General features: G+C 43.1%; 1 protein-coding gene across 1 annotated transcript in view; it reads left to right on the forward strand.

Moving 5' to 3' along the window:
* Positions 1-2,790: 2,790 nt before the first annotated feature.
* APCDD1L (APC down-regulated 1 like) overlaps positions 2,791-12,569 on the forward strand; it is an 84,797-nt gene continuing 75,018 nt past the window's right edge. The window contains exon 1 of the mRNA XM_026697443.2: positions 2,791-3,145. Coding sequence (XP_026553228.2) covers positions 3,109-3,145 — 37 coding nt within the window. The 5' untranslated portion in view covers positions 2,791-3,108. The remainder of the gene's footprint in view (positions 3,146-12,569) is intronic.

The following is a 12,569-nucleotide window of genomic DNA, read 5'->3' on the forward strand; positions in this document are numbered from 1 at the left end:
GAGAGATGAAAATGTTTTTCTTTCTTTTTTATATATAGACACCACTGGAATGTATTGGTGCCTTCCAATTCATATTTCTAGCCAGCCTCCAACTTTATATGGTTCATCTACACTATTTTTCATGCCTTTTGCTACATTTAGTGTCTACCATTGGTGATTTGATTAAAATAACATGATTCATGAGAGAAGAAGAACCAGAACTAGATCATGACCAAAATGCTGTAAGTCCTAGGATATTTTCAAATATTTTATTGAAAGATACTGGAGAAATTATGAGATGATTTGCTACAGAACATTCTGTTCTTGCAAAGTTGTGGGGAGTACATTGTCAAAAATAAAAATATCACCTGATTCTGATCATTGAGACTGGATGGGTGTTGCTTGCATGTAAAGCGAAACATGAGATCTGACCTAAATTGCTGTCATTTTCCTAATAGATTATACAGTTTTGGTCACCAAATTATAAAAAAGATGTTGAGACTTTAGAAAGAATGCAGAGAAGAGCAACCAAGATGATTAGGGGACTGGAGGCTAAAACATACAATGAACGGTTGCAGGAACTGGGCTTGGCTAGTCTAGTGAAGAGAAGGACAAGGGGAGATATGATAGCAGTGTTCCACTATTTGAGGGACTGCCACAGAGAGGAGGGGGTCAAGCTATACTCCAAAGCACCTGAAGGCCGGACAAGGAATAATGGATGGAAAGTGAACAAGAAGAGATTCAATCTGAAAATAAGGATAAATTTTCTGACAGTGGGAACAATCAACCAATGAAACAACTTGCCTCCAGAATTCGTGGCAGCTTCATCACTGGAAGCTTTCAAGAAGGGACTGGACAATCTGTCAACAATGGTGTAGGTTCTGCTTGGGCTGGAGGTTGGACTAGATGACCTACAAGGTCCCTTCCAACTCTGTTAATCTGTATCTTTATCTGTATATTCCAGGGAAGCTTACTTGTGTGAGCTCTATAATAGAAAATCTCTCCTAAGGACTGAGTTGCAATTGTATATGTAAGCTAAGAGACTTAGTAGGAGGCAGCCCTGGGACAGCTTTGGCTTTCTAGGACATAAAGTGGCTAAATGTTCAAAGTGACACTTGGATGGGGGAACCATTGAAGAATCCCAAAGCTGATAGTAAAAACTCAAAAGATAGTAAAACCTCAAAAGATATTTTAAAAAACATCTCAGAGGACAGTGATAACAATCCACTTCTATATTGTTGCCATCACAAAAGCTACATTGATGGGGTCACTCAGAAGTTGAGTTTGATTCAAGTTAAAATTTTGGGTTAATATGACTCCTGATAGCCTTAGGCTTAGGTGAAGCCATGTTTTGCCTACCTGGTGCCATCCAGATGCATTGGACTAATTTTATAATACTCAAACAACAAACAACAAGTTTTTGGGATTCACAATTCAGCCCAACCAGAAGGTACCAAGCTATGAAACACTGTCTTAAATTATCTCCTATATCTTGTGTGTAGGCAGCAGTAATATTTCTCTATAATGGAGAGCGTTCTTTCCTTCCATTGCTTATCTCTGTAGCCTCTGGCCTTATATACACTCTTTGTGCTGGTTCTAGATCAGCTCTATGCTTCTCATACCCAAGACGATGGTCTACTTTCCCAGCTAAGTTGCTGTTTCTAAGTTGTTGTTGTTTTGGGAGGGGGTAGGGAGTGCAATGCTGGAACTTCTGGCAGTCTGTTTCTCTACTGACTTTTCTGATTCTATCCACTGCCCTCAGGCAAGAAAATAATGCTCTGAAAATCAGAACAGAAGGGGGCTGGATTTGGATTGCTAGGAAAATGAGGTAAAACAATTACTGAGATAGAAAATGGACCGGATTGGCTGGAGACTGCAAGAGAAGGAAAAAGAGAGATTTCCTAAAGGTGAAACGGGGAGAACCCTCACAGCTGCCCCATTCTTAAATTATCCTTCCTATTTTTTGCATAACTCAAAACTGACCCCATTTATTTATTGCCAGAATTAAATGACTCTCCACAGTTATAAGATCACCCAACATAGTAATAACATCCATGATAGACATCTGCCCTGCACTTCTCACTGTACTCATAGAGGCAAACGTACACAGACACATTTCTTGGACACACAGAAGGAAATATGGTACCTTTGATGGCTGCTGCTGCTAAAAGCTTGAGAACAATTTCAGAACTCATCTTTTGGGTTTTTTTTAAAGTTATTTTTTTTAAAAGAATCAGTTTTATTTTTATTTTATTTTAAAGAATCAGTTATCCAACAGGTATACATTTATTATGTATATACATACCAGTTTAAACTTATGTTTCTATGTTATGTTCATACTTATAAGTATACTTATACTATGTTATGTTCATACTTATACTTGATAGTAAAACCTCAAAAGATATTTTAAAAAACATGAGAATACATGCTTGACAAACTAAACTAACTAAAAATAAAGGTACACAGCAACCGTTCCTCGTATGTTTTAACCTCCAGTCCCCTCATTATCCTGGTTGCTCTTCTCTGCACTCTTTCTAGAGTCTCGACATTATAGTCTGGTGACCAAAACTGGACGCGGTAATCTGAGTGTGGTCTTACTAAGGCTTTACTTACCAAGACCTGGCTGACCACATCCCGCCTTTCGTGTGCGCGCGCGGGAAATCCAGCGGGGCGCTTTCCCCTTCTCCGCCTGCTGGCGTGGGGGTGGACGGGGTGGACGGGGGGAGAGCTTCAGCTACAGCGGCGCCCCGCGCGCGTGGGGCGTGTGCGGCTGGGGAGTCTCCACCTCTTCTGGCGCGGGCCCGGGGAACTGCCGGAGCTCTCCGCAGACGGGGCTGGAGGCGAAGGAGCGCGCTTTGCAGCGGGACGAGGCGGCGTCGGCGTCCTGCAATCTCTCTCTCTCTCTCTCTCTCTCGGAGCAGCAGCCGAAAGAGCGACCCTCGGCGGCCTCCTTTGGTAGCGGGCTCGGCTCGGTTCCCGGGTCCGCAGCACCTCCATGGACGCCAGGTGGCTTTTCTGCCGAAGCAACGCGCACTGAGCGTCCCCCGCGGCCCTTTTTCTTCTTCTTCTTCTTTTTTCTTTTTGAAGGGGAACCGGCTCGTTTGAAAGAGAGGAGCCTCCGCTTTGGCCATGCTCCGATCCTGGGCGCTCGTGGCCCTCTTCTTAGGTGAGAGTTACGCAAGGCTCGGCTGCTCGGCGAATTTGGGGAGCGGGTGGGACGGGAGTGCGAGTGTAGGACTTGCGCGGCTCGGCCCGGGATTGGCGTTCCTTGGCGCCGTCGAGTTTCAATCGGGGTTGTTGAGGGCTTTCGGGAAAGCCAGGTCCGCTCCCTCGAGGATGGGTTTCTTCCCCCTCCAGCCTAGCAAGCTCCGGGAGTGTGTGTGTTGGGGGGGGGGGGTTGGTTTATTTTCCCCGGAGAAACCTTAAAGTGAAGGGGTACTTCATCCTCTCTGAGCTTATTTGCTAACACTGATGAGGTTGCCTCCTTTGGGTAATGAAACGTCTGCAAGCAAACAAACAGGGAGCACCAAGGAACTCCCCCTCGGGTCCACCCAAAATATTCTCCTTTATTCAAATATTAACAGGCAAACGTCAAACGGAGCGCGCGCGGCTTGATGGATGGGGCTGCCGTGGAAGAGACGGTGGAAATCGCGCGGCGGAAAACGGGGTACCTGTTCCCGAACGCGGGATCGTTAAGCCTCAAAACAACGGTGTCCGGAATAAGCAGCGCGGTCCTATTTCTCGAGCGCTCAAAAGTGAAGCCCGCCGTTAGCTTGCTTCGTACCCTGGTTTATAGCCTGCGACGGGTTTGGAAAAGTTTTGAGGTTCGAGGGTATTAAGAGAATCTAACCGCGGAATTACTCTTGGATTGCAGGGGAAGGTCAGTTAGCTGGAAATAAAATTAAAACGAAAAAAAAAAAGACAATCGGGAACAGCAGAACCGTAAAGGGCATGTTTAGTAGCTGATCCGTGAACGCTTCTGCTAAAATAAACGTATTGACCTTTTAAGACGCCGCAAAAGCTTTTACTAATTTTGCTTTGGTAAACTCGAAGGGTTTTTCCTTAACGAAGAGAAAATCCACTCCCATCCGAGTTTAAACGTTGCCGTTAGTAATAATGATAATGATGTGCCGTTAAGAAAATAAGAGTTTTTCCTGATAAATTCAAAGGACTTTGTTCCATATGGGGCAAAATGGCTCAGGAGATTCTCATTCATTCCAGCTCATAATTGTCCCAAAGGAGCTTTTATTTTAAAGACAAGTGAATTATCTGGGTTTGTTTTTTGTTGTTGTTGTTGTTGTTGTTGTTAAATCGTTTGGCTTTTCATCCAAGAAGCTGAAGAAGTGAAGAAACTTCTTGGATGAGAAGCGAAACGTCTTGAAAGAAAAATCAGACAGTCCAGTTGCCTTCAAAATGAATTAGCACCTTTGGGACGTGGGGCTGTATATAATTGCAGTCAGAAGTGGGAGAAACTGAATACACCTGTTTGCAAAAACAAAAAAACCCCTGAGTTAGCATATTGGCTTCCATAAGGCTGAACCAATTTTCATGTTTGGTATTCTTTTAATTAGCTTAAGAGGAGCTGTTGCCCTGGTTCGGTGTTTTTCAATCTGGGTAAATTTAAGATGTATGGACTTCAACTGCCAGGATTTCCCAGCCAGTAATATATATGGAAAGAGTGGGAGAGTGCTGACTTTCCTGGCTTTTTGAAAAAAGTAAATTCTGCACAGAATGAAACGGCCAAGGAGTAACTGTTGACCACTTTACATTGAGAATGTCAGCAGAGTGAAAATTAATCACTACTGCCTTCTCAAAGAGCCAATCTCTGTTTGAAATAAACAGATTTTCCTTCACCGTCTTTTTAAGCGGCCAAATTGTTCCTTGCTTTTAGCACGCTTTCTTTCTTCTTTTTCTTTTTTAAAGGATGCTTCTTTACAATATTGTGCTCTGGAGAATATGGGGAATTCTCTCCAAAAGTAGCATAATGTGTGAGACTTAATAAATCTGTTTCTTGTGTGGGCTGAACCATCTGGGCTCCTATTTGTAATGCAGGATGGATGGAGAACCAGGGAAAGCATCCAAACCTCCTGTCCCTTGCCCAAAATAGATGAGGCTTCCTGTGTCTCTTATGCCCCAAATACCAGATGGTGAGGTGTGTGTGTGTGTGTGCTAAATCTAAGACAATGCCATATTCAGAACCCTTCTGTTCTTTTTTCTCCCTTCCCATATTCTGGAATTGACAGCAGGCTCTGTGGGTAGCCTGGTTGAACCTTGGCTCATGTTTTAAGCTTAGATGGTTTTCTTAAGTCTGTCCAAGGCCAATTCCAGAAGAGTGGCCACAATAACCAATAGTAGCTAATATAGCAAAGAATCTGGAGGTGGCATAAACACAAATCCTACTCCTCGATTTTTTATCTTATTTTGCAGAGAAGAACTTCCGTCAGCAGATGGATATGTTGGCTGATTTTCTTAAGTGTGAAAAAATATTTTCTTGTGCTCTTTGGTCTTTTTCCTTTGAAATCCCAAGTCATTGATCTCTTGGCCTGCAGATTTTATACTGTAACAAAAGGGTTTCAGAAATACAGGCATCGTGTGTTAGGTGTCTGCTTCTGTTTGCTGGGGCTGGGGTGGGTTTAGAAAGCAGCTCCTAAATATCAATTAAGCAACTAATAAAATATCAGATTCACTAATGAAGAGGTGACTGCTGAGTTTATTAAAAACATCTAAAGTTTGTATGGAAGAATTTTCTGATTAAGAAGTCTGTTTGGTGGGGGTAGATGGGATAAGAGAGATTGCTATCATCTTTTCCCATTATTGTACGATATTGAGCTTGTTTAACTGGATAAATGAGAATTGTTAAGATTGGGGTTTTGTCCTCCTCTTTGTGCAAGTTTTTTCCCCTCTGCCACTTGCACTTGCTGTATTTGCATTTTATAGCTTTCAACGGCATGAAATTATTCTTGGTACGATAGCAGAATATATAAAAGACATGCTAATCTATATAAAGAAGAATATTTGTGTGCACACAGTGGGCCTTCATGAAGCAAAGAAGAAGGATTGCTAGTTGCTCAAATGGTGATGGGAGTTGACATTTGTGTACATAAACATGACATTCCCTGGCAAGTTTTGTAAAATTTGAAGCCACCCAAACATGGCTGACATTCATTTACTTTATGGAAAAACATCTGGAATTTTGAGTTCGCTTGTTGAGATGGGTAGCCATACAGACTAAATTAATATGTAAAATACATTAATGATAGACTTCTGAACCTGTGCAGAATGTGAGGCTACTGTTACTCATATCCTACAATAGTGTTTCATAACCTTAGCAACTTTAAGATATGTACAACTCCCAGGATTCCCTAGCTAGTCATGTACTGTCTGGGGAATTCTGGGACTTGAAGTCCTTATATATCTTCAAATTGACAATGTTGAAAAATCTTAGAAGCTGGAGTTCGAAACATTTGACTGATAGCTAAAAGCAAACCATGGTGGCGTGGCGGAATAGGAATGGAGAGATCTAAGCTTTGCCCTCAGCCATGGAAGCTGAGTGGGCATCTTTGGGGCAGTAACACATTTTCTACCTAGCCTACTTCACAGGGTTAGAGTTGTGGGGAAAAGCTATAGGCTTTGCAGGGAATGCAATATAGGTTTCAATGAGTTCTGGTACAAAAGACAGGATATTAATTTAATACCGGTAAATATCACATGATTACCAAATATCTTATTAGATCCAAGTAGAAAGTTAAGATGGACTGAGGTGGTTTTTGTTTTTAGGGTTATAATCCATAATATCAGATAAAGCAATAAATAAGACAGTTCTGTCTTCTTGCCTAGTGTTTTGAGTGACCTGCTAGCTTTTCAAGTATCAAAATGATTTTTCAACAGCAGGGATTTGGAGCTATCAAAGTAGTTCAAAATCAGGTTTATTTTCTCCCGCTATCCTTTTTGCAATGTTTTGCAATGAAGAAATGAATTTGAAGTGAAGCACAGTGGCTTCATTTCTTCCTTCTAAAAGTAAATCTGGGATATCTCAATCCCTGCATATAGTTACAGATCTTCTGTTGCCAACCATGCCTACCTGCCACAGACTTCACCCTGACCCTGGCTTTTAATTTTTGAAACAGAAAGCTTTTTCATGTGCACTCTCAACTGCACTAAGACAGGGTCTCCGAGGGACTTGTTGGTAGACTTTTAAATGGTTAGAAACTTAAGCAGCTCAATTAAGTTGGGGCTATGTTTGGCTGGTCCCCAAACAGAGCAGACCAGGGGTGGGATTCAACTACCGGTTCAGTGACTACATTTTGTGCTGCGTGCATGTGTAAAGAAACCTTAAGCTGTGCTGCCCGGACAGCTGAAAAGTGCTGCGTGCCTGTGTGCAGTGTTTGAAAAGCCTCTTTTTTCCTGCTTTTTCAACCTCAGCTGTGCCGCACAAAGCATCTGAGGTTGAAAAAGCAGGAAATCAAGGAAAGGTAAGTGCCCAGGCGGGCGGGTGGGCCAAACTGGTTCAGTGTCTGCTGTTCTTCAGAGTTACTGGTTCTATAGAACCGGGCAGAACCGGTAGAATCCCACCCTTGGAGCAGACATTAAAATAGTGATGCTGAATGTGTTCAGTGCATAATTCTTTTTTCTCCTGGATGAATGTACATGCTAAGCAATACTTTTGCTGGCTTCATTGTACTGAGAGTAGAGTGACAGATTCAAGGGCTTCCTGCTATATTTTGCTGGATAGATAGATACGTTCATTCATCCCCTCTTAGACTTAGACTAACTTTATTGTCACTTTGAATGTGCACTAATCGGCATACATCAGGAGTATCAAACTGGCAGCCCAGGAGCTGGATGCGTCACACGCAGGCCACGCCCACCCCAGCTCCATGAAGGGAAAAAACCACCATGAAGCGTCACGTGACAACAACGTGATGCGACAAGTTTGACACCCGTGGCATACATTAAAATGAAATTCTGTTGCATACAACTCTCAAAGGGTGTCCACCTCCAATATACACTACATAAACATGGCTAAATAAATAAATAAATGCAAAATTATGCATATACCCACACATATCATATGACACGGACAAACCACACAGTTTAGTTTGGATGTATACATGTACATGGCAAGAGAAACAAATCTTGCAATCTTTACCAGACGGAACAAAGCTCTTTCCCTATGGGGAATCCTCACCCATAAATGAAGGCTGCCTATAGAACTAGTGGATTTAGAAACTAAATCATTGTGAGAATTGCACTTTCTTTAGATAATAGTAATATTAAGGCTTCCTCTGGTGGATGTGCTGGTGGTTATGTACTGTAACCAAGAATGGCATGGGGTGTTACTTCCAAATTGTTTCTTTATTGTGTTTACTAATTGACAGAAACCTTGCTAGACCCAAGCAACAATCTGCATAATTAATAGATATACTCTGTGAATTGCTAGGAAGGGTCCGCCTTCGTCCTTTTCCTTCATACCAAAAACTTCACGCTTTGCTGTCTTGTTTCCTCTCTGGGAAAGAGACCCTCCCTCCTGCGACTCTAGACTACATTCCACCCCATCATGGTTGAGAGATATTTCTGGCCCATTGATAATGGGCAGTAGTTAGGGATTATCTGTTTCTTAAAGGCAAATAGGTGTGTGACAATTGAAGGCACCTGTTTTTGATTGGCCTTTTATCTAGAATAGTATAAGGTCTCCTGTCTGAGCAGAAGATTGGACTAAAACAGGGGTGACAAACCAGAGGTGGTGTTCAGCAGGTTCTGAGCAGTTCTGGAGAACTGGTAGCGGAAATTTTGAGTAAGTCGCAGAACCGGCAAATACCACCCCACCCCCCATCTATTCTCTGCCTGTTCTGACTCAAACCTTGTTCCAAGTAAACAAACACCAAACAGATAAAAGCAAAACCTTTTAATGCTTGTCTCTGAATTACATCAATTCAGGGTTAAAAGGCTATTAAAACTAATTGTCTCTGATAAGAACGAGCCTTGCCAAGGTTGTGCAAGGCTGCCAAAAGCACTAGATTAAGTTGCCATGAAATATTCCAAACAAAAAGTCTTCAAACACAAACCAAGATAGTCTGAACTTCCACAAGGCTTGAAGTGCAAGAACTTCTTTGCTTCATGCAGAGAATACTGGACTCTCGGACTGGCTTTTATCTCTTAAGGGGGGGGGGCATTACCTTGCAGTCTTACTCCCGAGTTGCCCGTGCTGCTGCAGCTGCTCTTTCCTACAAGCAGCCCTGCAGGCATGCGTACTGGGCACAGGCTCCTCGGGGACCTCTTCATCACTGCTGCCAGCCTCCACAATCTCCGAAGGTAGCACTCCACTCCCTGATGGTCTTGGCCCCATTCCTACATCACACGCAGGTCCCTCATCTGAGTTCTCACTCTCCGAGACCTCAGCCATCTGCACCTGCTGCTGGCGAACCACAGCACTGCCTCCCGCGTCCCAGCTGATTGGCTGGGTCTTTGGTTGCCTTGAACAGGAGAATGGAGCTGGGAAGCAGGTTAATGGGTGGGGAGAGAATGGAAATTTTGCAGTATCCTTCCCCTGCCAAGCCCACCAAACCACGCCCACAGAACCGGTAGTAAAAATTTTTTTGAATCCCACCACTGTGGCAAACTCAAGGTCCACGGGTCGAATCCATCCCACAGGGTGCTTAGATCTGGCCCGCAGGGCCGCCTAGGAAACAGCAAAGGACCGGCTCACGGGATGCCTTTGCCAGTGAAAATGGAGTTTGGGAGGGCTGCGTACGGGGCTCCCTTTTCGCTGGCAGAGGGCTAGCAAAACAAACTAAAAACAAAAGGAGAAATCTCTCCCCTTTTGCATTTGAGCATGCAGGAAAGGACAGGAAAGGAGAAAAGGAAAGAGGAAAGACAAAAGAAAAACAAGGGAAGATGGGAAGAGAGCAAGGAAGGGAAAATAAAGAAAGAGGGGAAGGAAGAAGCAAAGAGGCTGAACAGGGAAAGAAAAAGAAGAAAAGCAAGGGGGGAGGAAGAGAGATTATAACGAGAGTGAGGGAGGGTCTGAGGGAAGTTTTGCCTTAGCATTTGGCCACCACAGCTGCCCCCTGACATGAATGATGTTGAGCTGGCCATGCCCCCCTGCCCTCTCCCCCCCAAGGTTAAACACAACCCTGGTGCGACCCTCAATGAAATTGCATTTGATACTCCTGGACTAGAAGACCCTTCCAACTGTGTTATCCTGTTACTGTTTCCCTAGACCACCAAACCAACAACAACAACAAAATTAGCCTCCAAAGTGCTTCAGGGAGTGCCTGAATGGCATTATGAGTTGTTGAGGCTTAGTTTTCTAAGAGGGACTTTGAGGCATCAGGGCAAGAACAGAAAGTGGTTCAAGAGAATCACACAGAAGACTAATGGGCAGTAGCAAAGCTATAAGCAGTCAGATAGTTATTAGAACTGGACTTACAGGAGTTATTGGGGTTGACCCTTTTTCTAAGGTTAAAGGTGGGCATCATCTTTTCTGTGGAGGGAGATGCATTGTATGCTACTGATGGATGCAGCTGAAACAACTAATTGGTTGTGTGCATCGATCTCATTGTTGCAGGACTGAGCCTTTGGTATATTACTGTACATGAGAAAGGGAATTAAATCTAATCACTTGTTAGTTTTCTTGGTCCATGCAAATAACAGATAATCAGAGTTGGAGGGGACCTTGTAGGTCATCTAGTCCGACCCCCCGCCCAAGCGGGAGACCCTACCCCATTTCTGACAAATGGCAGTCCAATCTCTTCTTGAAAGTCTCAAGTGATGAAGCTCCCACAGCTTCGGAGGCCAAGCTGTTCCATTGGTTGATTGTTTTCACTGTCAAAAAGTTTCTCCTTATTTCCAGGTTAAATCTTTCCTTGTTCAGTTTCCATCCATTATTCCTTGTCTGGCCTTCAGGTGCTTTAGAAAAGTGCTTGACCCCTTTTTCTCTGTGGCAACCCCTCAAATATTGTAACGCTGTTATCATGTCTCCCCTGGTCCTTCTCTTCTCTTCACTAGACTAGCCATGCCCAGTTCCTGTAACCGTCTTCGTATGTTTTAGTCTCCAGTCCCCTAATCATCCTGATTGCTCTTCTCTATACTTTTTCTGGAGTCTCAACATCTTTTTTATAATGTGGTGACCAAAACTGGATGCAGTACTCTAGGTGTGGTTTTACTAAGGGTTTATAGAGTGGTATTAGTGGTATTATAAATGTAGACAACATGATGACCTTTTAAGCTTCCTCTCCCCCAGCATGCAAAAATATTGTTTGACATAAAAGATCTTTGAATATGTGGGTTGTTTTTAAAATATGGGACCAATATTATGCTCTGCAGTTTCTCTGCCTGCTGTCTGAAGGGGTAATTGGCTTGTTTTCTTTTCTTAGCATCTATGTTGGGTCTTACTCCATGAAACCTTTTCATAAGGAGGTGTGTGGTTAAGTCCTGACATTCAGAAGGGCTTGGAAGAACCACGTCTCTCAAATAGTTTTTAACTGATGTGGTTTTTATTCTACGTGCTGCTGTACGCTGCGGTTTGTGCTAATTATTTTGATCTGGCTGAATTTTAAAACAGAAGTTCATTGTTTCATTGTTTTTTTTAAACCCCTCTTTGCATTCTTCAGCAATAGATGGAAGGAACAATGGCTTGTCTGGGTTGGGATAAAGTGCTGTGCTAAACTTAAACAGATTTGTATTGTGGATTGTGGTTCATTGTGTTGTAGGGCTCGGGTTTTGTCGTAGCATGTTATGTGAACCAAGTCATTATTTTAAGTTATGATAGCATGTTGAGTGATCATAGGAATGAGCTGAATTTAAGAGTGTAGTGCAACTTCAGCAGCTTTAAGCTTGGCAGACCAGAGAATTATGGCAGTTGAAGTCCACCCATCCTAAAGATGTTGAGGTTGAAAAGCACTGTTTTTTAATGAAAATAGGAGTCAGTGTAGGAGAAATCATAATGCTGGTGATTGGTCCATTTGAAGCTCTTCTCCTTTTTATTTCTTGGTTATGTGACCCAGTGCAGACCATATGCAAGCATCTTCCACTTGCCAGTACTCACATTGACATAAATATACATACATTAAGAGCTGCAGTGGTTAGAGTGCAGTACTGCAGGCTACTCCTGCTGACGGCTGGCTGGTTGCAATTTGGAAGTTTGAAGCTCACTGGCTCAAGGTTGACTCAGCCTTCCATCTTTCCAAGGTGGGTAAAATGAGGACCCAGATTGTTGGGGGCAATAGGCTGACTTTGTAAACTGCTTAGAGAGGGCTGTAAAGCACTGTAAAGTGATATATAAGTCTAAGTGCTACTGCTATTGCTACATGCAGCACCAGGGGATAGCAGAAACAAAAACAGACAGAAAACATGTATGCAAACTCCCTGATTAGAACCTCCCCAACATGCAGAAGACACAAAGAAAACACATGTATACCCACACTCTGATCAGACTCTGGGGAGGAAGTCTGTACACGTGTACATGTACACATACCACACACATGCATGCACAAAAAAACATTTTGCTACATGAAACAGAAGAAGATACAGAAGCCTCCTATGGTGATTGCTGGTACAGAAGGTACTCTGCAGATTTTCCTTGCCTTGTT

The sequence above is a fragment of the Pseudonaja textilis genome, chromosome 3, assembly GCF_049901715.1.
Source record: "Pseudonaja textilis isolate UNSWEBS1 chromosome 3, rPseTex1.2, whole genome shotgun sequence".
Taxonomy (NCBI): domain Eukaryota; kingdom Metazoa; phylum Chordata; class Lepidosauria; order Squamata; family Elapidae; genus Pseudonaja; species Pseudonaja textilis.